At 34.0% G+C, this 26,325-nt stretch overlaps 1 protein-coding gene across 2 annotated transcripts; it reads left to right on the forward strand.

Annotated features, from left to right (window-relative positions):
* Positions 1–1,779: 1,779 nt before the first annotated feature.
* LOC111415995 (eukaryotic translation initiation factor 2A) lies at positions 1,780–23,866 on the forward strand. Of its 2 annotated transcripts, none has more exons than XM_023047908.2 (5): positions 1,780–1,871; positions 2,324–2,410; positions 2,470–2,614; positions 2,674–2,892; positions 22,377–23,866. In XM_023047908.2, exons 2-5 carry the CDS (start codon positions 2,386–2,388, stop codon positions 23,695–23,697), a joined length of 1,710 nt encoding a protein of 569 aa, XP_022903676.2. In that variant the 5' UTR covers positions 1,780–1,871; positions 2,324–2,385; the 3' UTR covers positions 23,698–23,866. The 2 variants fall into 2 exon arrangements, with proteins under 2 accessions (XP_022903676.2, XP_022903675.2); XM_023047907.2 differs by lacking the exon at positions 1,780–1,871 and adding an exon at positions 2,146–2,232.
* The last annotated feature ends 2,459 nt before the right edge of the window (positions 23,867–26,325 follow it).

Here is a 26,325-nt window from a genome sequence, read left to right on the forward strand (position 1 = left end):
CCGTTCCGCCTGTGAAGCGTCAATTAAATCCTCTTCTAATACCTCCTGTCCAATTAATTTTAGTCGCGTGAGAAATTGACTGATAGTTTCGTTACGGCCCTGTATACATCTTGACAAAATTAGTTGAGCCTGACCTGGTATTTTCAATTTCGAAAATTTTGTAATAAATTTTTGTTTGAATTGCTTATATGTTATTTCATTTGTTGATAAATTTGATTCGCTTTTATAGTAACTGAATGCGTCTCCCGTTAGTCTACATCGCACGATTTTAATTAAGTCTTCGTCTCCAATGTTATCTAAACTTGCTCTCTGTTCTACTCGTTCAAAAAAATGTTTAACGTTCTCTTTACCAGTAAAATTTTCAATTGAATTTAAAATAGATGCTAATGATGGTTTAGGCATTTCAACTTTTACGATAGGTTTTTCATCTGTATTTGTAGCCATTATTTTGGTTTTTAGTTCGAATAAAACTTAAATAAAATGTAAGTATATGGTATTTGCAAAATAAAAATTTTATAAAGGGGTCCGTTATCAAGAGTAATTCGCAACTTGATGATTTCGCGATTTCTAAAGTGCGATACGCTGGAACAGCTCAGACCGTCTGGATCTCAGTTTATAATATGATAAATTTGTTTTAGCAAAAATACTACCTTTCTCTCTCTATCTCATTAAAAAAAAAAGATTTGAAGCTCTATTTTAACTCAAATGACCGACACAAAATAACAATGAAAATAATTTCGATTTTTACATAACCAAATCTATGTTGTTGGGATTAATTTTAATTTGAATAAAGGGGAATTTCCCATATTTTTACATACATCTCACCGTTAACACGTCTCCACCCGTCTTCAACACACATCCCACCGCTGCCACCAAATATGTTACCACCCCCGAGCGTGAGGTGGTAAGAGGCCCCCGAGTATATTCTCGGAGAAGGGTATTCTCCTCGGGTCCACTCTTTATAGGAGCCTCGTAACGTGGTTAAGTGCGTCAAAAGACAATGGGGAAAGGATCAAGCGGCGGATGTCAATAAACAAAATACAAAAGATCAATAAAAACTTTGAATTAATTAATGAGATACTTTAATTTAATTTCTTTTAAACGCAAATAAAATAAACAAAAAAAAAACAGTAGTTATTTCTATCTCGTACTCACATAATGGTTTTTGGGTTGATTGACACCTTTTTCTTCTCTACTTTCTTCTCTTATTTTTCTCTTTTAATTTCTTTTAGTCTTTTTCCACTTTTCACTTCCACACTTTACCCATGCCTCTACTCTAACTCTCGACCACACTCCAACTTCTTCTTCTCTCTAACTCCTCTCGTCTCCCTGCTCTTTTCGCGAGTCCCTCATCCGTTGTCCCCACTCCCAAAATATTTCTGTACTTCCCCGAATTAAATATAGATATCTTTTCTGACTTGTTACAAATAACTCGAGAACGGCAGAATCAAATTGCAAAAAGTAAAGTTATTTATAAGCCTTGAAAACAGGTAAATCCAAACTTGTTTCAGATTCCATTTAAAAAAATAAAGTTTAAAATTAAACATCCGGTATAATCGGAAGTGTTAGAAATCTGAAAATATTTTAGTCGAAGAGAACGCAATTAATAATACTTAAATTTGAATTCTCAAATTTTTATTTTGGCCAGAACCCCAGAAGCGTCTAATGACCGGTCTCGCTGTGACATCCTGTATATTATATGTATTTTTTTATGTTGTAATTATGTGGCGTAAATAAATTTTGTTTTCTCTCTCTCTCTCTCTCTCGGGATGGACATTCAGTGTAAATAAAATTTCAGAAATGTGTGTTCAATGGAACCAAAAAAGAGGTTGTTGCTGACTTTTTGGAGGACACTGTATATCACTCTATAGGTATGTAATTTAAAATAAAAGAATATAAGATAATAAATCAAAACGATTTATAGAATTTAACACAAATACGTTTTAATGTCCATTTTATCGTTTACTTAATGCCCACGTTTATATTTCCGTGTATGTACTTACATACATATGTAGATATACGCTTTTGTGTCCCACTGGATATATAATATAAATTTTAACGAAGATAATTATAGAAATCTTAATTACATGGTTTTTTATTGTGAAAAAGATTAAATTTAAACTTTATTTTGAAATTAAACATCATTTAAAATAAATAACGGCGAAATAAAATGTTGAGAAAAAAAAAACAGTTGGCCAACTTGCCTGTCAAATTGAAAGAGTAAGATTCGAGGTGAGCATGAAAATAATTTTTGTATAAAAATACTTTATAATATAATATTCGACTCAAAATTGATAAAAACGTATCGTTTATTATGATTTAGGTGAAGGTGGATCACCCGAAAGATGAATTTTTGACACGTGTTCCCGGTACATAACCTCAACGATGGCGACGTCGATTCCAATCGCTGGTATTACATTTATTTACTTTTATAATTTATTAATTTTATTAATTATATTATTCGATTAGTTCGCAGCTCTAATGGGATAAATGTGAATTTGGGACCACCCAATTTTGGAACCGTCGTCGATTTCTCACCTGTTGTGAGTAAATCTTGTCGTACCCTACTGTTTAGTCCCAATGGAAGTTATTTGGCTTACGTTAACGGTTTAGTGTAAGTTTCAATTTTTATAAATCGATTGAAATTCATAAATTTACTTTAATTCTTGTTAGTCTTAAGATAGTGCGAACAGATATATGGAAGGACGTTGCTGTTATCGAGGGTACTAAAGCTTACCATCTAGCTTTTTCACCAAAAGGCACCTATTTGATGAGCTGGGAAGTGTTTATTGTCAATAAGGATCATCCGCAGGGGTCACCTAATTTGCATATCTACAAAACTGAAACTGGGGAACACGTTAAAAGCTTTGTACAGAAGAAACAAACAAATTGGTAAATACTTACATTTCCCTAGTACTATTATTGATTATATTAGATAAAATTAAATCATTTTGAATATTTTTATTAAGTTTTGGATCAAATTAGCACATTATAGAATTGAAGGGCTTAGTGTGCAACAATGACAAGGCACAAATATAAAATTATTGGAAAATCGACTTTGAAATTTGTACAAAATCTGTAAAATTAATGTTTCCGTCTTTTTACCTTTTGGGTTGTTTACATTAGTAACACAACTGTATATATCTATCCAGGATACTGAAATAATAAAAAAAATATATAGAAAACTATAATAAATATATAAATAGAATTTTATTAGAAAAATTGTGACTTGTAACACTTTTGCACTAACAAACGACAACATTTTCAATTGAAGGTGCTATGTAACACAGGAACAATTTTGAGTTATTCGCGTTTAAAGTTTTTTGTTTGAAACTTTTTACTATTTATTTCTTTTTTCATATTATTCAATTTATTTCAACAACAAAATATATTACAGTGTAATAACTTTACAAAATGAAGATAAGTTAAGGAATTACAAGAAAGAATATGTACATGACACTTTTATCCACTAAATGAGACAAATTTAAAATTTATTACGAATGAAAGATGTCATCTAATGTATTTTATTATCGCGTAAAATATTTTCGTAATAATATTTGTATTCTTCATGTACAAATTGCAACTGTTGTTTCAAATTCAGTAACTTTTCTTTAGAAATATTGCCATATTTTTCCGAAACTCTGTCTGGATAAACACATATTTCTGTAGTCTTTTTATTTTTTAAGTAATTGACAATTTCAAATTCGGTATTTTCATCCAGACATTCCTTGTACGAATACTCCCCAAACTTTTCTACCCTAATCCACCTGATACCATCTCTAAAATGTATTTTTTTATCCGATTTATTTTTTTTTCTGTTATATAAACCGAGTTTTAGAGGCAATTGATCAAACTTTTTAAAATGGTTTTCCATATTCATAACATGTGCATTTTTCGTGCTTGAAGTTCTTATGATGTCTCTGTACTGATCGGGTACAAAAACCCGTCCACATTTTTTTAAAGTTTTTTCAATTCTTCCAAAATCTCTATCAGACTCCAAATAAGAATGTCCAACCTCTGGGAATTTATGATCAATTTTTCTAAACATGCCCTTCAAAATTAGGAGCTGATATAAAGCAATAATATTAAAATTTTTGTTTTGGCCGGCACAAGAATCTGACCAAATTATTAGGTGATTAATCTCAGGGTTAGTTTCTTTAATCATTTGGGCGAAATAATACAAACAGCTCGCAATTTCGCTGCTCCCTCTATTGGCAACGTCTTCAGTCCACGTAAAAAAATAAGGTTGTTCTTCTTTTGATATGAAATGTATACTAAAATTGTAAAACCACATCTGTCTCAGATAGAAAGCCTTAGATGTGGTTATTCTTGGCAAAGGCATGGTTTGTTGTAGATCCATGGTGAGATAAACAATTTCATTGTTGCTTTTAGCTTTTAACCTATCCTTTTTCTGTTCTTCAAACGCCTTTCTGTACCTCTCTTTATGTTCTTCATTGCTTTCACCGCTGTCGCAAGTGCTGCAAGTGTCGCTCTTAGGTTGTCCAAAAGATAAATTAAATTTTGTAGAAAAAATGTTGCTATATGAACATAATTTTACTATGTACTCTTCTGGAAATTTTTTGGTGCGACATACAACCTGTACATTTTAGCTATATTTAGCAGCGGAGAAAGATACATCTTATTAATATTTTTATTCCTTGAATAATGTGATTGTTCGGCGGGAAATCTTTTTATGTGGTCAACAATGGATTCAACAACTTCAGCTGGCAATTTATGGGGCCTTTTATCATGGCAGCCTCTTCTGTCTGAACTTGGAGCTACCTCACCTGATTTCAGCTTTCTCTGAATAACAGCAACTTTTTTTCTACCAATTTGATATAATGACATAAAAGCAAGTTTGCAAATTTGCGTTTGTGTTGCATTATAAGTTATAAAATATTTAAATGAAAACTGTTTTGGATTTTTAGCTGAAGATCTATGGCGCTGAACTGGGCCAATTTTTATACTTTTGAAAAGTAAAATATTTTTGGAATTCTGATTTAACTTGTAGAAACTTTTAAATATATTTTCTCTTGAGTTGACTTCAAACTTCTCATCGCAATTTAATCTGCAATGATCCGAACACAGTACATTTTTTAGATTTGGACTCTTAGCGGCAATTTCTTTTCCCGTTTGAGAAATATATTTTTCCCCTCGATCTCTTGCAATCCTTGCCGTTTCCCTTTTCCACTTACATGGATCCCTCGTCCTTTTCCTAGCAATCTTTTCTGAAGGTTCAAATATTTTCTTTTTTAGTTTTTGATTTTTTTCTGTCAAGATACTATCTGAATTATTTGGGGTATCTTCTCCCATTGTGTGTTTAGGTGTGCCAATATGTGCCAATACATTTCCTTTGAATTTCATTGTCAAATCACTTGAATTATTCTCTTGTACCGCAATATTATGTTTATTTAAATCAGTGCTTATACATTCGTCTTGGCCAATACAGAACTCAAATCCCATACCTGAATCTAAAGATAAATGAACCCAATGTTCATGTTACTTAACCATACAAAAAGAGGAAAACGCATACCACCATTAACCGGACGTAATTCAGCCATTTGAAACATAAATTAGCATGTGGAATTTATTTTTACTTACACGATTTAGCACCTGTTAAAATTTAGTTAAATACAAACAAATCACGGTAACTTGATCTGCACTATCGAAGGAAACAAAATGGATAAAGGTGTTAAAGTCACATAGCACCTTTATCCATTAACTTAATTTAGATTGTGAAACTCATAGCACCTTTATCAACCGGTACTTTGCAAAAAAGTAAGAATTAATCTGCAAAACATCTTTAGCCGTTTAAATTACTGCATAAAACACTTAAAAAGCCAAAAATCCTAAAATTCTCAAAATTGTTACATAACACCTTTATCCACTCGCGTCTTCAATTAAAAACTAAATAAGTCAATAACTCAAAAAAGAAAATAAATATAAAGAAATAATGTTTAAACTCAGAAAATGGCTCTGCTTCATTAATAATTTCAGGTTCCTCTGTTTCTTCAGTTATTTTCGGCTGTAAATTTTGGAAAAAACCATGATTCACAGCCGGTATGTAAGGTTTTTTTGAAATTTTAATTGGTTCAAGATACTTTCTATCTAACTGATCAAGTGTAGTGTATACTGGTCTTCCTCATTTTGAGATAGTTTTGAGTATTTTTATTACTAAATCGAAATGAAAACGCATTAGCAAAGTCTAAGTTATATCCAGTATTGGTGCGCGAACTCTTTTTTATGTTTGTAAGAGTAATTGTAAAGTTTAAAAAATTTTTCTGCGTCATAACTGTGACTGCAAAAGGTGTTTTTTTGTTTGATCGCCGTATTCATTTGGACAAAAAACTTGTGGTGCATACCTTCGGTGTCGCTTTTCTATAAGTGCGAAGTCCCTATCAGAACGAAGATGGGTATGACCACTTACGAGAAAATGGTGCGTTATTGTTTTAAATTTATTCTCCTTTACCAGTTGTAACCATAAACTCATCATTAGCCAATTTTTATTTTGCCCTGGGCAATTATCTGTAAATATAATTAGGTGGTCAATTTCGGTCTTCGTCATAAGAGATTTTAGGAGGATTGAAGCGACTTCATCACTTCCTCTCTTTGCTATATCTTCCGCCCAGAGAAACAAGTGCCCTTTGCCATTTGTACAATCATGAATGCCTAAGTTGTATACCCAGATTTTTCTGCAATAAAACGCTGGACCCGTTGTTAATTTCGGGATTGGTAATGCCTGTTGTAAGTCAAATGAAATTACCAACGTTCTATTGGTGTTTTTTGATTCTTGAGTCGTGTTATTTAACAATTCCTGCATTGCTTTCGCTTTAGTTTTATGTGTCGTCAGGTCAATGTTTAGCCGAGACAATTCCTGATTTTCATTTAATTTTGTTGCAGAGTCTATCCTGATGTTAAGTTGATCACAAGTTTTGCAAGTGTCGGATTTGGGTAATTTAAAGCCAATATTGTATTCTGTACAAAATATCTGCCTATATGTGTGCTCCAGAACAGGTTTGATATGTTGTTGTTGACACCACGGAACATAATACTCAGAATAAAGACGCGATATGGTCATATCACAGTTAAGGTATACTTTCCCTAGATTTTCAGCCCTGCTATAGTGACTTTGGTATTTAGGTATTAAATCTATATGTTGTCTAACACTCTGCTTTTGCTGGTCACTAATTTGATTGGGTCTGTTCGAATGTCGGCCACGTTTATCTTTTTCTGGTACAGGAGTTCCTCTTATTTTCTTTGAAACGATGTTGTTCAGTCTACCCTTTGATTTTTCAGGCCGTGAACATTCAGAAACTCGGTTTTACACAAGTTTACTGTTTGGCCATTTGCATTGACAGAATAAATCGCATTGGACGTCCTACTTGATTCTTGTCGTTTTTGCCTTGTTTTGTAAGATCTCTTTTTCTTTGCTATAGCAATGCATCCAAAGAGATACGCATTCTGCGATTCCCATGATCCCAAATTCCAAAATTCATTGAAAAAAATTCATCAAAAAAAGAAAAGTATGGCGGCTGAGTGAGGAGTGCTTTGTTTCGCTCCGCCGTATTTTGTTTGTGACGGGGAAGTTATTATTGTTTATTATTTGCACGATGGCTGATAAGACTCGGGCAGCGTAGGAGAAAAAAGATTTCGTGAAATCTTGTGTGATCGAAATTATTAAAGACGTTGATTTCTTAAATATTCTACGAGATATTATTTCTAAGGAAGTGGAACGGGTTTTTTGCGAAAAAATCAGGTTCCTTGAAGACCGTGTTGAGCAGTTGAACCATGAAAACAGTGAGTTGACCTTAAAATGCGATGATTTAGAGCAATATTCGCGGCGATCTAATGTTCCTATAAAGGGATTAAAAAAGTGCCAGTCTAGTGAAGTCGAAGATAAAGTTCTTGAGCTGATTAACGGCAGTTTGAATATCAACATGGCGCGTAATTTGATTGATCGGTGTCATGCAGTTGGTCAACCTACGAAACACGGTACGCAAACTATCCTCGTTAAATTTGTGAGCTATCGAGAACGAAGAATGGTCATGCACAACAGGAAACTGCTTAAAGGTAAAAATATCTCAATTGTAGAAGATCTGACGAAGGTGCGCCATCGGCTGTATCAAGAAGCGGTGAAAAAATTTAATTACAGAGCTGTTTGGTCCTTGGATGGGAACATCTTTGTGAATAAGAATGGCATTAAATTTAAAATTAAGTCGTTCGCTGATTTGGATAAATTAGGGTGCTCTGAGTTGATTGAGGAAGGGAAGAAAAATAAAATGAAATAAATTAAAATAAATAAATGAATAAACTTCTTAAATGTAGCTGTTTGTGGTTACGGCGGAGAGGAGACTAGTTATTTCGTGCCTCTCTTTGTTCTTTATTTTGTTTTTTTTCTTTTTGTTAATTTTGTCTGTGTATAGAATAACTTTAGTTTATTATTTGTATGCATTTGATACGCCTTGCACATCTGAATGTCAGATCGCTTTTGCCTAAATTAGTAGATGTTAAAACTATATTATGTGATAATCATTTTGATGTTTTGGTTTTGACCGAAACGTGGTTGAATCCAAATACTGAGTACGATTTTGGATTTGATGGTTATAGAATTGTCAGATTTGATAGGACTGATCGTGGTGGGGGTGTTGCGATAGTCTTCCGTGATTACTTTAAACCTATTGCGGTTGGTGGTGATATTGAGCAGGTCTGGCTTCAATTTTTCTTTCCTAAGTCCTCTATTTTTGTCGGTGGGATATACAGACCGCCTCACATTAATTGTAGAGACTTTTTGAGTAGTGTGGAGGAAGTATATACTACTTGTGTTGCTGAATCCGAAAACATTTTTTGTTTGGGTGACCTGAACATCGATCTTCTGAACGTGAATGGTCCATTCATTAACCTGTTTCATGAATTCTTGGATGTATGCTCGGCTGTGCAACTAATAGGTGATCCGACTCGTGTGACCAATGCTGTTATGACATTGTCGGATGTCATCGTCACATCTTGCTGTCGTTTGGTGAGTATTAGTGGCGTATTGCCGTGTGATTTGTCTGATCATGATTTGATCTTTTGCGAAATAGATTTGAAAGTACCTAAGATTCCACCTCGGTTATTAAACGTGCGTATGCTGCGTGGTGTCGATGAGTGTGCTTTCAATAGCGATCTGCAATCGGTGCCTTTTCACAAAATATTTTTCATGGATAACATTAATTGTAAAGTTCAAAACTTTAATAACTTGCTGCTGGCTTTATTTGACAGACATGCCCCTTTAACCGTAAGGAGGTTTACCAAAAAGGTCGTACCTTGGTTAACACCAAATATTAAATTGCTTATGGACGAACGTGATAGGGCAAAGAATAAATACAAGCGTACTCGTTCAGGTGCTGATTGGGTTGCTTATAAGGAGCTGAGGAATTTTACTACAACCTGCATTAGAAGAGAAAGAAAATCATATCTGGAATTTTTATATCAGACGTCTCGGGGTGCTGAACTATGGAAACAATTGAATCATTTGGGTATTTGTGGTACGAAATGTTCACTGCAAATCCCTGCTCACTTGAATCGACCAGATGAGGTTAACGATTTCTTTATTGATTCAGTCCCTTCTTTGAACCTTGCAACGCGTTTCAGTTTTAATGATTTACCGCCTTTAAATTTGATTCAAACTAATTTTAAGTTTGTCTTTGTATCCGAAGCTGATGTAATAAAAGCTATTTCCTCAATTTCTTCTAGAGCTGCCGGTGCTGATAATATCAGTATGAGTATGTTGAATATGTGTCTTCCATTTATATTACCCTACTTGACACATTTACTCAATGTTTGCATTGAAACTTCGGATGTACCTGACTGTTGGAAGTTGTCAATTGTGGTTCCTATCCCGAAAAAACGTGACCCATCTGAGCCTAAAGATCTGCGGCCGATTAGCATATTGCCAATTTTATCTAAAGTTCTGGAAAGAATTATGTTTAATCAGTTGCATCAATTTGTTCAAATTAATAATATTTTACCGAAGCATCAATCTGGTTTTCGTAGAAACCATAGCTGCAGTACTGCTCTTCTCAAGGTAACTAATGATATTTTACAGGCTCGAGATAAAGGATTATGTACGTTGGTAGTCTTGTTGGATTTTAGTAGAGCTTTTGATAGTGTTTGTCATGATTTGCTTGTGGAATTGTTAAAGTATATTGGCTTCAGTGAATCCGCTTTAAACTTAATTGAAAATTATTTAAGTAATAGGCATCAGTCGGTTAGAATCGGTGATGCTTTGTCTGAATTTCGCTGTTTGAGCAAGGGTGTACCACAAGGTACTATTTTAGGGCCTATTCTATTTTCTTTATATACATCTCAAATCGTTAGGGGGTTAAATCATTGTGAGTACCATATGTATGCGGATGACTTGCAGATGTATGTTTCCTTTGATCCTCGCGACTTCGCGTTGGGTATTACGAATATGCAAAAAGACCTCGATTACATTCATAAAGTGGCTCGGGAATACGGTCTACATCTTAATCCGAGTAAATCCAATGCTATACTTTTTGGAAATTCCGCTATATGTAATGGTTTTCGGGAAAGCATTGATTTGCAAATTGATGGTTGTAACATTCCTTTGGTTAGTCAGGTAAAGAATTTGGGTATGATTATGGACAACAGTTTTCGCTATAAGAAGCATGTCTCCAACTGTATATCCAGGGCTTATTATCATCTGAGGATGTTGTTTCCTCATAGACACTACCTTGGTATTCATCTGAAAAAGGTGTTGTGCGAAGCCTCTGTGTTGTCTCAATTCACTTATTGTGCTGAGGTCTACCACCCGTGCATTGACGTTAGCGATGTAACACGTATTCAACGAGTGCAAAATTCGTGTCTTCGGTATATTTATGGAATTAGAAAATATAACAGAATATCTTATAAACTGAAGGATGCGGGATGGCTAAATATGTATCATCGTAGGAAAGTGCAGTGTTTGTGCCTATACCATAAAATTATAAACTACAAGGAACCACAGTATCTCTACCAACTGATAACTTTCCGAAATGATGTCCACCGAATAAATACGCGATTTCGCGGAAGACTGTCGCCACCCTTCTATCGTTTGTCTTTGTTTCAGAGATCATACTTATTTCAAATAACTTCGAAATATAATGAGGTGGACGATAATTGCAAGGGGTTCTCACTACGAAGGTTTAAATTAACACAGAAATATTCTTGTTTTCTTGAACAATGTCTACATGGGGGCAAACGCTGATCTGACATGTTTTGCAGTCTTGTTGTTGTATCTAGCTGTTGCTTTGTAATTTTTGGCCGAGTCATGTTTTTCTTTTTTTGTTTCTTAGGTTAGTTAGAGCAGCTGTACTAACTAGTACAAGCTGGAACTCGCCTATTTTTTTTTGTATGTTTTTTTTTTTTGTACAATTAAGCTTATTTTCTAATAAAGGCATTTATTAAAATACGGTTTTCATTACCATCTAGTTTCTCTCTACATCTTTTTTTACACTCACAAGGAGGTCCTAACTCCCGAGCTGCAACAGTCTTTTTGGTTTTGTCACTAGTATACTGCTGTCCCAGATTTCTTCTTATTTTTCTTTTTGATCGTGGATATGTGTCTTCTTTTCGGTGTTTCCATCTACTTCTAGGGGCAGGTTCAGGTGTATTAGCCCTAATCCGTTTTAATGTTCTGCTCCCTGTTTCCCCATCTGATTCTTTTATACCATCGATCGTTTTATATTGAAAAAGCAATACTAAACTAGCCACCCAATGACAACCCAATTTACTTGCATAGAATTAACAATGGCAATACAATAACATGCCACATAAATGAAAAAAGTCATTTACCTGTTGATTTGTATCTACCTTTTCTGCATCACTAGGTACATAACCTCTATCAATATCACTATCATCGACTGGAGAATCTACATCACTCATTTCACTGTTCATTATATTAAAATTATTCGATTCACATGCACTTAAGTAACGACGCGTTACAATTTTTGTGTGACTTGTCATTGTTTATTTTCACAAAACAAATGCGTATGTAGCAACGCAATATCATTACTACGAATTTGTGGTCCTATGCTTTGGAATATTTTCAAACTATTTATTCCGTGACTTATTATACTTTTGTAGAACTCGAAAATAAGCAAAAGTCATATTTGAAAAAAATGTGACTTGTCATTGTTTCACACTAAGCCCTTCAATTGAAGATTGTGATAGTTTAAAACCAATCCGATTTATTACACATTTATTAAAGTTATTCTAGTATAAGATAAGTCTGGGATACATGGACTATGTTTTTTTAGTATTTTTTTTCTGAAACTTTGCAACATTTAAGATTTGGTATATATTTTTATAATATGCATATGTGACCCTAACAATTGTAAGTACATCTTCAGCTGTTACTGATTATACTTAAAGTTATGATTTTTCCTTTTTTCCTCAGTGGTCTTGGAGGAAATACCAGGTTATCAAAGAAAAAAATGCTTGAAAAGTGATTAATATAGTTATAAAAGTTTTACTTGGAAAATATAATTTGATTTATTTTCACATGGTTCATAACATTTAATCATTCAATGTAAAATCAAGTAATTTTTTTATATTAATCAATAATTTAAATCAAAAGAAAATGAAACTAAACATTCTTTATATAAAAACTGGTAAACCAGTAAACTAAGAACTAAGACAGACAAAAACAATAATTAGGAATCATAAAGTTTATATAAAAATACTAATTTGTTGCACAAATTGGAGTGGAGAAACCCAAATGTTGAAAAGAACCCTCTCTACTCAAGAACAAATATAAAAAATATTTTAAAGGTTTCTCAATATTATCAAGGTTTTTTTTGTGAAATCCACCACTGCAAAGCAGTAACAATGGATTTGGTCCATTTTCGCCTCTAGCTTAAGGGGGGAATCTCTTTTTTTCTATTAAATAAAGTGATATCTTTCGGAATTTTTGGCTGCCAAACTATCTGTTCTTCCAATTTAATCTATATAAGAAATAACGCCTGCTATGTCTTTCAACAACAATGTCACGTGAAGTGTCTAAATCGTTGGTTGACACGATATCCACCCTTGAGACGATTGGAAACAGAAAAATCAAATGGTGTTCTCTTCTATATACATGTGATTATCGTCTGAACTAGTATAAAGCAAAAAAATGAATTATTGACGAAATGGAGCCTAATTAAATTAAAATAACCGATTTTACTCTTAAAATCGGCAAGTTTATTGCAATAAGTATATAAGGTATCCATTTCTCTGTAGGTCAAACGATAGAAAGATGCTTTCTGAATGTACAATTAAAATTTCAAGTCAATCGATTGAGTAGTTATTTAGAAATCATGTCAACCAGTTGTAAAAAGTACGTTTCGAGAAAAACGCATTTAAAGTTTTAAGTACAATTTGTGAATTTATTAATTTAGTAAATTCAATACTTACGGCTAATCTGCTATACCCTATATACACTATTCCTTCTTCTTGCTCGTTGAAATCTTCTTTCTCCTGTTGATGCAATCTTTGTTGAGTACGAGCTTCTTTTGTCGCTTGAAAGCTGCGGCGAGTCGATTGCTCCAAACGCTTTTCATCCCGAGAGTTGGCATAAATTTTAGTCTGCTCACCAATTTCAATTCCCATTGTTCTCATTACTTTTAAAATACCGAAACAGCCTTCATTAAAAATGCTGGCTGCTATATAAGTATATATAAGATATTTCAGTTGTTTTTAAGCCACAGTGTAGATGTTTGGGGGCTAAACGCCAAACAGTAGAATTAAAGCTTTCGTTATTATTTTGAGTTTCACCACCCAAACATCTTTCTAACAATTCTTTTGATGACAAGTCTTCATATATTGGCTTTATAGCCGTTTCAACATCTGGATGAAGTGTCGGTTTGTGGTCGAATTCGTCCAGTTTTCCCTTGGCTTCGGCTTTACGCCATTTACACCAACTCTCTGGTCCGATTGGACAGTACATGTGCTGCGGATTTTCGTTTGACGATAATTTATGGTAGTAGGTTGCCCATACAGCATTATACATATCTTCAACAGAATTTGGATGTTTCTTTATAGCTAACCCATAGTAAATCGTTAGTTTTTTTTATTAATCTGTCTGTCAACTTATTCTTTCCACCAAGTTTTTTATGTTTTTTCACGTTTCTCAGTCGTGCGCCCAAGCGCAACGTGACCTACGCATTCTTTTTTTTAATGTAAAGTTATCGCCATAAGGATTCATAGCCAACCAGGCTTTGAAAGTTACTGTGTCGCCATCGCCAATATAATTTGTATACCTCACTTCATACCACTCCCAAGATCTTTCAAACATCTTTTTTATAGCATCCACCTCCATCTTACCAGCTGATCCTTCATGATTTGCCGAACAATTCTCTTCATGTTCATCCATCCAAGTATTATATTCCTCAGTCCCAGATCTTGATTTCCATAGTTGACAAGCCTGACAGTACGACGATTTTACTATAAAATCGATCACTTTTCCACTATACTTTCCGATAAGAGTTGCCATTCCAAATAATGAATTAAATCTCCTCTTCTTCCACGTTCCATCACCCCAGACACAGTAATTTCTGTTGCCGAATTACCGTTTTCAGTGTTTTTGGTTTTTTCCTCCTCTACTGCCTTTTTCTTCAATGCATCAAATACTGCTTTTGATCCTATGTACATATTTTCTAAAGCAGCATAGTACAATGTCGAACTAAACCCTTGCGATAAATCCATGAAACCACAAAATAAATTTAACTCCTCTCTGGCAACTCCTAATAATCTCATGACCAACACTAACCTTCTATTTACTTCGTAGGATTTGTTTTCAATCATATGAGAAGATAGTATATATTGAACACCACATTCACATTCCATCGATATTTTAAATCCTAATCCACGAACACTGGATTCACCAAAACTAATTTGTTTTTTACATATTTTACAGATTACCAATTCCGAAATTGAGGTAAACACAGATAAAAATGCAATAATTCGATAACCATGAGTAAACGTAGTTTCCGTCTCCTGCGTATATCTAATCCCGACAAATTTTCTTTTTTTCCCTTTGAATGTTTTCTATTCATTCTTGTACTCGCAAACACGTCGAAATAATACAGTTTAATCAAGTTTAATCTTGTTCTTAGAGCAGCCTTTAGTAACCAAACCGAACTTTGAATTTCAAACAACTTCGGTTTTTATCACAGTCATAAATAAAAGCCGGTCAGGCAAGGATGGGGGCGAAATTAAATTTGTTTAAATTTTATTATTTTAAACCTATTATTTCTCTATAATTTGCAAGTATGGTGTGTTCCTTGATGCGGCCCTGAGTTAAGAATCCAGTTTTTGTCCGTTTTATTACTACAGCAGGCAAGGGACGGAATTATAAAAACCCACCTCGATGTGGAAAGCTATAACAACCTACACCGTATTTGTTAAAGGTTTATAACTTCTAAAATTTAAATAATTTTAAATTAAAACTTCATACAGGTATTGTTCAGACCCTAAACTACAAGATTTTGCTATAAAAAAATCAATTTCATAGCCTCGTCTTTCTCTTCCATTGTCAATTTATATTTTGTTTTAGTTAGCATTTCGGATAAACTTGTATTTGAGACAGTGGTCATATCAATTTTTCCTCAAATGCACTTCCTAATTCCTTCTACTGCATCATATAGAGAAACACCTTTTTTTTGCAATTTGTCAAGTCCATCTTGGGGACTTGCTTTAAGATATTTAAGTAATCTTCCGCAGATCGTTCAGGCCAATATTAGATACTTTTTGGTATATTGTAGGATCAACTTCCTTTTTATTTTCTTCTCATACTTTTGACAATTTTTCCATAATTCTGTTCCACCTTACATCATTTGGCAGGACTAAATCCATTCCATCGGCTTGCATATACTGAGCTGTAACCAAGGGGATTCTAAAATATTACACAATTTTGATCATGTGTTCTTCATGTTCATCAGTTGCTTCAAGGTCTTTGCGAAGCAAATTTAAAAAGTGAGCTGGACATCCATAAGTTATAACAATCATTAAAGCCTTATTCATGATCTACAGTGATACCATAAGATATTTCCATATTTTACATAAAAACGACGATTTTCAGCGTGTCGAGGCATGGAATCAACTAAATTAGCTGTAGTTTCTGGTAAAATACTCTGCCATTCCCGTAATAATGCAGCTTTCAAGTTGTTTTTATTATTAATATGTAGCTTCCGAATTTTGCGGTTAAAAAGCTAGCTCCCATACGTACTTTATGTGGTTGAGGTTGGGTAACTGCGGTGGTGAGTGTAGCTGTTTAGGGACATTATATAATGTCCATTGCTTCGCAATGTGCACTGTATGCTTGGGATCATTATTGTGTTTTAATATCTACTGTGATCCCAAGCCTAATTTATTGACCGATTCCTTTAAATTAGTTCGCAATATGCTCAGATAGACATGGCGGTCCATAATTGTCTCAATAAATTTAAAATTTTCTACACCAGGCCCTGTACAACCCCATACCATCACGTGTCCTCCGTCATGCTTCATTGTGGCTTTCAACAGAAATATTAAGTAAATTGTAATTACATTTAGTTGTTATATTAAATTGTATATAAAAATTCATTGCACATTTTTATTGTATCATATACAATTACAGTTTAAGGTCGATGTCTACAAAAATCACAGCTCTTCCAAACTATTTTTGCAGATATCATGGACCATCTGCGAGTATTGCTGCTTGCATTTGAATTCATTATGAACATCTTAAATACAATAGAGACATTTTTCCTTTAATGACTCGGAGTTATCTCCATTTTTAAAGACCCGAACAACCCTGAAGATTTTCAAGCAGTTGGGAAAAATTGAGGCTTTACATTGATTTATTAGATTACATAATAGAACTATTATCAAATTCTTTATATGTTTTATAATTTTAGCGTTAAGTGAAAAAGCATCCCTGCTCAAACTGTTTTTTAAATCTCAAATGATATCTTGCAATTCGATGAAAAATGTTTCTCAAAACCGGAAAAGTAGGCCAATCTGCGTGTCATTCACAAGATTTACTACCCCTGCAATTGAGGAAATAGTTGATGCTCCAATGCTCAAAATTATGGTTATATATCATTCATAAACAAATCAGCCATCATTCCACTAAGCGGGGAACGCATTGGCAGCCCATCTGTATTTTGGTAATATTTTCAATTAAATTATGGTAATTAGTTCTACATTTTTGGGACCTAAAGTTAGAGAATTTTTTTATGTATTTTACAGTTTTTCGGGGAATTTAAGATCTTCCCGCCAAAAATATCCGCTGACAAAACTATGTTAGGTTCTACTCTACGAGATCTTTTTAATAAGCTATTAATCATTCAAATCGATACACAAACAAAAAGTAAATCTTTGTGTGTTATTTATTGGATTTTAAAACTTTTTTCTTTTCCTGTTTATGATCGCATCTTTTGGAATCGAACCGTGATTGGTACATTATTAAAACGCTAGGTGGCGGGGTTCAAGGCGTATGGAGGGCGCACGGTCCTGTGGTGGCGTTCCTTTTCCGGTACAACACTCGTCGAGTGATCGTCGACAGTTGGGGTAGTAGTTGCTCATAATAAGTAGATCTTCCTCTTCAAGGTGGAAACGTGATTTAATCTGAGATAATTCCTTTTTGTGAAGTTTGTTTGGGGAGTTTTATTCGTGATACACGGATTTGAATCCCGTTCTTGGAAAACTCTGTGGAATCAGCGGATGTATCCGGATATATTTCTCGTTGAGAGGCTATCTTTCGTTGTAGCCGTTTGACAGCTTTGGTTGCTCGATTTTTATTCAGGTAACTATCAAATATTTTTTCTTCCTTTTGTCTTTTTTTATTTCTGGTGCTATTTTGCGTTAACCCCTTGGGTACATTATTTGACTAGTGAGACTCGTCATCGATATGAATAACGTTAGAAATAAATCAATACTCAAGGGGTTAATATTCAGATCCACATTATTTACTGATTTATAAGTTTTTTTAATCGATGGTATATCGCCCAAATAAGACGTTGTAATAAAAATAATAGTATATAATAATTTATAAGTTATATAAATTGAATTATATACGAATTGCCCAAATGTTGGGCTGGTTTTGGTGTAGTGGGGGGGATGAAAAAAACGTTGCCATTCAGGTAGATCCATATAAACAGGTAGATGGTAAATAAAGACGTTTTATGTCGTTGTGTGTTGAAAACCAAAGAGCAACCTTGTTTCTTTGGTGACGTCACATTGAAACTTTTATTGAATAGTCCGTAAGTTTTGCACTTTTATTTTCTTTATTGTGGCGGTCTATTTAGGTCATTTCCCATCGATTAAAAAAAATTATCGATTTTTTAGCAACAATGCTCTGTTTGAAAAGTTCCCTAATTTTTTTTAACTTAACTATTCTTTTTAAATCGCTTTCCCCAACTTGCAGTCTCATCATTTTAGACCAATCAAAATTTTGTTATGTGATAAAAATGAACCGATAAAAATCCATTTGGAAACAAGATCCAATATGCAGATATTCAATAATGAAAAACAAATGTTTTGCTTTACGAAATACAAGTTCTTGGTAACGCAACGCGGCTCCTCAAATGACATTCTTTTTAATTATTTTTTAAATATACAGTATGTTCGAAAAGTAACGGATATAGGCGATGAAGTCGTTATAAACGGCCATTTTTAAGAAAATTATGACGTCATCGATATTTTTTTTAAATGGCAATCCCTCATTTTTATTACGAAATATGAAAGAGGATTTTTTTCTGAATCAAATACAGTCAATGTTAATATTGGTTACATGAAAAAATTTTCGAGAAAAAATTACATTATACATTACATTATTTTTGATTCTGTACTAACAAGGGAAGTGTCACAACTGTGTCAGACCGATTTCGGTGAAAATAACTTAAACTTATGTTAATATTGTCATAGAATGGAAAAAGTTCAAAATAAGGTACAGTTACGTATTTTTATATAACATTTAACATATAACGACAGCAGTTTTCATCTTTGAGATATAAACAAAAATCTTTTCCTAACTTCTAGTATAACTATTTTCAGACATTTTTACTTCACATATAAAACAAATACCGTGCCAAATTTCGTACCTGGAATAGAATTAACTTTTAGATCTGGACAACAGAAATGAATCCGTGGAAAGTCTTTAGAATTCGAGAAGGTCAGGATGGTTTATATAGCCTAACTAATAAACCAACAAAGAGAGTTTCTCCGGTTATTGAAGGACAAACAATAGAGCTATAGAACGTCGACCCTTCCAGCTTCAGCGGAAACTTCCTTTTCACGTCGAAAGCTGAACAACGGGAGCAATAAAGTTTTATAACTTTACTAAAACAAAAAACTCTCTCCGACCATCTGGGCAGCAAATCTCTTTGTTTAGACCAGGTGCCGTTTGTCCATTTCAAATCTTTTAATTTAAAATGTGTAGTAAGAATTTAGCAGAAAATTATGGCAATGATCGATAACATTAAAATTCAATTAACCGCACAGCAAGTTTCGTTTAAAAAGGCCTATACATCAATCCAAAATGGCAGCTGAAACATCTTATGTCATAACGTACGTTTTGACAAAACATAAAAAGCCTTATCGGGATGGGGTAATTTTTAAAAAAGTCCTTTGAATAGGTGAATAATGTAGATCCTACTTCAACTGACCCTCTCCCAGATTGTGTTTCTAAGCATGTAAAGAATGTAGGATTTTGTGAATTCAATGTTACAACACATAAGTTATATAAACTTATTTGTCTTGAATAGTATGCATCTTGCATAAGAGTTTTTGGTAACGGTTGCACTTTTTCCATATCAAAACACAAACTTATACTGTCTGGTACATCCTGACGAATCATAGCATAAAATGCATTGACAATCATAGAGTGACTCCTTTTCTCCGCCATTAATTGCTGTTTTTTTTCAGGATTTTTTTCAAGTTTTATTTTATTTTTCTAAACAATGCAAGTACCACAGACATCTGATGCAGGGTTTTAAAACTAATGTTGTATTCTTTGTAAAAAATTTCATAAAACATTGTGTGTGAAACTCTGAGATCAGCTGTGACCGAATCATAATAATATTGTCTTAGTTTCTTGGAATTTAATTCTAAAGATAAATATATGCGTTTGCTTTTGTTTCGGTTGTAGTGGCTTTCACTGGCTACCAGCACTGGCACCATTATTCAAAGACTTTCTGAGACTATCCTTTTTTATCCTTTGTTTTATTTGACTTTCTATCACTGCCGCGGTTTTCTTTAGGTATTCCACCTTCTATCAAAACTTTATTTAAATTTTGGAGCCTTTTTCTTGAAACATTGAAAACAACAAACTTACAGGACCTACAAACTTTTTGCATCTTTATGCCTTGAAGGTTTATTACATAGTAAGTACCACTAACAGCACGGTTTCCTGTACAGGACCTGGGACTAGATTTCCCTTTTCTTTTAGGTTCTGAAGGGCCCAAAAGCCTTGCTAAAAAGGTGTCTTGCTCGACTTTCATGGTCATCACTTTTTGCGTGTGCATTTGAAGTTGATACAAAAAGTGTAATTTTTTGTATATTTTCTTACAAATTAAATGAAATCATATGAGGAAACCAACAGAAAACAAAATATTCGTACACAAAAAAATAAGAGTAAAATAGTTTTTTTGGACAGAACTTATCATCCTAACCGACACTAATATGAAATATAGCTTTCTTTGAACAGAAATTAATTAAGTGTTTAATAATCAGTTTCAACCAGGAAAAAATATATAAATAATATTTTAAATGTGTTGTTTTTTGCGTTTATTGCTGATTTCGGATCTAGTTAGACTGTGATTGCAGTTTAAGACCAAGTCCTTAGCACGGCTCCAATAGCTGTAATTGTTATTCCGCATCGGACACGTTGAAATGTTTTCAACATCTTAAATAATTCGTACCGTATTATGCTGGGTTGTCATTCTGGTTGAAACTGTTATGAGTTGACTATGGAGTCTCTTGATCATGAGCATTGTCTGTTTCTAATGGTATTTCTACCAAGAAGGGGACGCCTAGATAGTTTTCAGATTAACTGAAGTCAAAAGATGAGTCTCCTTCTCTTGGAGCACCGAACACTAAAAACTTTGTCTTATTTGTTGTATGGAATACTGCTGCCCGAACCCTAACGGGTCGAACGGATTGATCCTAGTAGCCCTGAAGACACTACGTATATTATTTATTGTCAAATCTCTATTAAAAACTTCTCCGAAATCACTCTTCCTCAAGTTGTTGGATTTGTTCCTACCATACAACAACAGAATTTCTTCATCCCAAGTGTCGTTGCCGTGTTATGTGTGCGTTTTCACTTTTCTAAAATTAAAAACCCCACTACGAGTGAACGATCATGGGTCAGAATTTTGCCAATTTTCGATAAAATGAGCAATCCAACTAAACTCTTAAATCATAAATATTTCTGCACGCTTTCCTTTCATTAAAGTTGTCTTAGGCCTATATAACGCACCATATCACCCATTTCTGGCAGTGAACGTGGCAGGATAGCTGCGTGCTTTAAAAGGATTAAGGAATGCCGTCTTTGAAGGGCGTCTTTATTTTATTTAAAGTAACATACTTTCATATCTTTCATCATTGATTGCGTCAATCTTCCCTGAAAATTGTTTTTTGAGCCTCTAGTACGTCGTAAATGTGTTTGAAGAATCAAGCATTGAACTTCGTTGAACCACTTTGAATACTGCATTGTCTTTGATTTATGTTTCCGAATGCCCCTTTTAGTTGACTAGCACTATAAGAGGAACTGGATTCTTTTTCTATAGTCTTTTATAAGTGTTTAAACTAATATTTAAGCTACTATGCATTGCTTTATGTTCATTACAATAAATCTTAATTCTTGACATTATTGAAATATTGGAGGTAGACATTCTCAAAAGGAAAATACAATACATACAGGTGCGCTTCACCCTAATTCAAAATTGAAATATTACTTATATTATGTTGTTCGTAGAAACGTTTCTGATTTTTTCAGAATTTGACGTTAGAGGTAATGTGAAGGAAATGCCTTCATTTTTTGCAGTTCTGATTGCATTATTTGACACGATCGAATTAAAATTCGAGATTCTATTTAGTTTGAAACTTATTAGTTAAAGAGAATTGTTAAATAGCTTATTTAAAAAATGATTCGATCAAATCGAAAAAACGATTTAGAAAATAAAAATATTTTTTTAAGATATTGTTGTCATACAGAAAAAGTTTTTGGCGTGGGATTTTTTCGTATTGAAATCAGATATAAAGTAAAAATAGTCGCAGAAACCAGTAAACGTGGTTGACTAAATAATAGTAGTATTAAAATAGCATCAAATAGATTTATGTTTCTAATTATGTATTTTGTTTCTTCAATTTAGGGAACCGCAATGGAGCGTGGACGAGTTTTTGTGCGCCCGAATTGTAAACACGGACGTAATTTTCTACGAAAATTCGAATTTCGAGCGAATCGTAAACCGAATAAATTCTTCGAAAATTGTTTCTTACAGCATCTCACCCATGATCGATACTTATCATGTGTTGTGTCAAACTGTAGGCGGTGGACAAGGTCAACCGTCGGTTGGCAAAATGTTCAAGTATCCCGCTTTCGAAAACCAACAAGCACTAGCCAGTAAAAGTTTCTTCCAAGCTGACAAAGTCGAGTTTTATTGGAACCCGAATGGAAATTGCGCCCTGTTACTGACGATAACGGAAGTCGATAAAACTGGGGGTTCCTACTACGGCAAGCAAGGTTTGTATTTTTTATCGAATACAAACCAAACCGCAATGGTTAATATGAGTAAAGATGGGCCGATTTATAATGTCGCTTGGTCACCAAAAAGTCAAGAGTTTTGTGTTATTTACGGGTTTACCCCTGCAAAAGCGACTTTGTTCAATTTAAAATGCGAGCCAGTCTTTGAATTAGGCACTGGACCCAGAAATTCAATCTATTATAATCCCCAAGGCAACATATTACTATTGGGTGGTTTCGGTAATTTAAGGGGCCAGATTGACATTTGGGACACGAATAATAAAAAACTAATCGGAAAATGCGACGCTTCAGATACGACCTATTTAGAATGGTCACCTGATGGTACACATTTCTTAACAGCAACAACCGCTCCGAGATTAAGAATCGGAAATGGGTACAAAATCTGGCATTATTCCGGTGTTTTAATGTTCGAAAAAAGTGTTAATCAAAATGAAGAGTTATACGAAACCTGTTGGAAAAAATTCCCATTAGGAGAATTTAAAGATCCGATTATAACCGATGAAAAAATCGAAGGAATCACTTCAAGTCAACCGCAAGCGTCAAAGCAAGTTTATCGACCGCCGTCCGCACGGAATCGCGTTATTAATTTTAAATTACACGACGACGAAGAAGAACCCCATAAACCAGGTGGAGATAATGCCGCGCCATCGAAAACCGCTTTAAAACAAAAAAAGAAGCGAGAAGCAAGGAAAGCGAGAAAAGCTGAAGAAGCCGGTGATGATGACGTGCTTCAAATCGCAAAGATCGAGGTAAACTTGACGGGCGATCCGGATAAAGATAAGAAAATAAAGAATTTAAAGAAGAAATTGCAGGCGATCGAAAAGTTAAAAGCTCAACAGGCGCAAGGAAAACAGCTAGAAATTAATCAAGTGGCGAAGATTAAAGCGGAAACGGAGTTGTTGAAAGAATTAGCGGAATTACAAGTGTAAGTCTGTCTTAAATTGCTTTAAATGTTTCCCTACTTCTTCTTTTTCTTCACCTTAAAATCGATAAAAAATAACGTTGTTGTCGCGAGTAAATTATTTTTTCGATATATGATGACATGATGAAAAAAAATGATATGAATAAAATGAATAAAAATTATTACTTTCGTTAAAAGTGTTTGTACTATTTTAGTCTATATATATAACCTTTAATGCTTTAACAAAGCAAAATTATGTTGGCAATTTTTTTTTGTTACTTTGATATTTGAAATTTATATGATTTTTACTATTAATTTTGTAACATCGTTTAGTTTCAGAAATATTCCAATGTTAATGGACAATTCATTGCTATTCACCAATGTCGAAATATTTTGGTATCTTATATTTTACATCTTTGATAATATTAATTATTGAATATGATGTTAAAATTATTTTAAACTTTGTTTTACCGAAATAGGGTGAGCGAGCCATCATGAATAATAGTTCAGAGAGAACTTAACAGCCTTCAGGGTAGCCGGGGTAACCCCTTTGTGTGGGTCTTTCACCCATTAAAAAACCATATTTTCGCCACTTTGAAGGTGCCTCTTGGCATCATCTGGCGGGGCTTCTCCAACACTACACCGTCTATTCCATCGGTTCTTCACTTTCATAAATCGTCTTCCCCACAAACCTCCACGCCACTTCGCTGTTTTCGAAATAATGCTGTTTCAATCAAATTTCTGGTCTCACTGTTTAAGGTAGACATTAAAGCAGGCACATCATTCTGCACCACACCCTGATATTTGAAATCAACTTCTTTGTCCTCCACATCCCCATCTAATTTTTCATGATACTCTCCTCCGTGTCCACCCGTCTTCACTTGGCTACATGCCTCTTCCCGTGATGCTAATGAGGGGATCGTTCCTTAAGATTGCTAATTCTCAAAGATATCTCCTCCGCGTGTCTTCTGCTTCTAAATATTAATGGTTCAGTCTTTTCCTCCGCCATCTCCAAACCTATCTATCTCAGGCTTTTTGTCGACTCGTCTATCGTTCTTTGCATGGTGTCCACGAGCTCATCTACCCACCGCTACTAATATGGCGTGGTCGTCGGCGTATGCAGTTTTTGTTATATCTTCGCCGCTGTCCTGTATGGGAAATTCCAAATTCCAATCCCAATAGGAGGGTCTACAATACCTATTTTGGCTACCAGAATTGCAGTGGTTAAGGACATTTCTTCCAACTGAAGTTGATTTAAAATCATATTGGTAGTTGTGACATGCTCTTCTAAATCTAATTTACGTTTAAAAAATTCTACTTCTGCAAAGTTACTATTTCATCTTTTTAAGATTCTTTCGATATTGTCTCATAGGACATTTTCATTGAAATCTAATGTGCCTATGGTGTTATTAAAATTAATTAGAGTAGATTGTACTATTTTAGTTTGTTGTTTTAGGAGGTCGGGTACTGAAGCTTGGTCTTTTGCAAATTCAGAGATTTTGTTCTCGTAATCTTGTGCATCGTCATTATTTAAGATTCCGAATAATATTTTAGTGGTTTTACCCACAATATTAAACAATCCCCCCAAATTAAATTTCTACTTAAGGTGCTATGACCTAATAATTCATGTAATGTTTGCAATTCTAATCTTATCTTATTTAAACCAAGGACAGTAGAATCTAACAGGACTGCTACATCCATTGTTGTGACAACCTGCCCGCAAACTACGTCACACCATTTTCCACGCCCAGCTGTTATGGTCTATGCGTTTGCTGTGTATTTTTAAAGGTTATATCCTATATTAGACGTATTCCTATTAATTTTGAAGTTTTATGTTTTTAGACGTATTAATGTCTATCATATAACCTCTAAAAACACAGACAGTTACCAGGCGTGGCAAATACTGTGACGTAGACTGCGGGCAACCAACCCGTAGCGGGCTACAAAAATACAATGCATGTAGCAGTCCTGTTAGCTTCTACTGTCCTTGATTTAAACTATATTTAGTGGATTTTTTAAAAGCATCGCATATCATAATCGTCTTATAGTAATTTTCTACATGCTTAAACTTATCATAAAGGCTATCTATATTTACATATGTTATTAACTTCTACTTGTTATTGAAAAGACGCATTTCTCCTAACTTCTTGAAATGGATTTCTGGGTTATGGTCGTAATAGGTTACATTGTATTCCAGTAAGCATTTTGCTATAATGAAATTCGCGAGTAGTAATGACCTGAAAAAACACACGTATTAATAAATTCGTATTTTATTATAAAAAATTGTTTTAATCATAAAAGTGCTTTAACACGTTAACAGTCCACAGCCCATATTTGGGCTTACACCAAGATCCGGAGCATTTCTCGTGCTGAGGATTTTCGTCAGTCGCTTATTTTCCGCAAATATACCATACATGCGATACATCATTGGAAAGCTAAAAATATGCTCTTTTCAGTAAGACCATAATCAACTATAGTTTGTATTTAAAAAAATACAAGTTTGTGTTGTAGCTCAAAAATCATCAAATATTTTTAAAATGTTTCAACGGCAGTATATTCTACTTAAAAAGTGTCTTAAGAACGCATCAACCCCATTTCTCTAATTTCAAAAATAAACGAAATATGCGCATTTTTTGAAATCACGAAAATTTGACTT

Source organism: Onthophagus taurus, chromosome 6 (assembly GCF_036711975.1).
Source record: "Onthophagus taurus isolate NC chromosome 6, IU_Otau_3.0, whole genome shotgun sequence".
NCBI classification, from domain to species: Eukaryota; Metazoa; Arthropoda; class Insecta; order Coleoptera; family Scarabaeidae; genus Onthophagus; species Onthophagus taurus.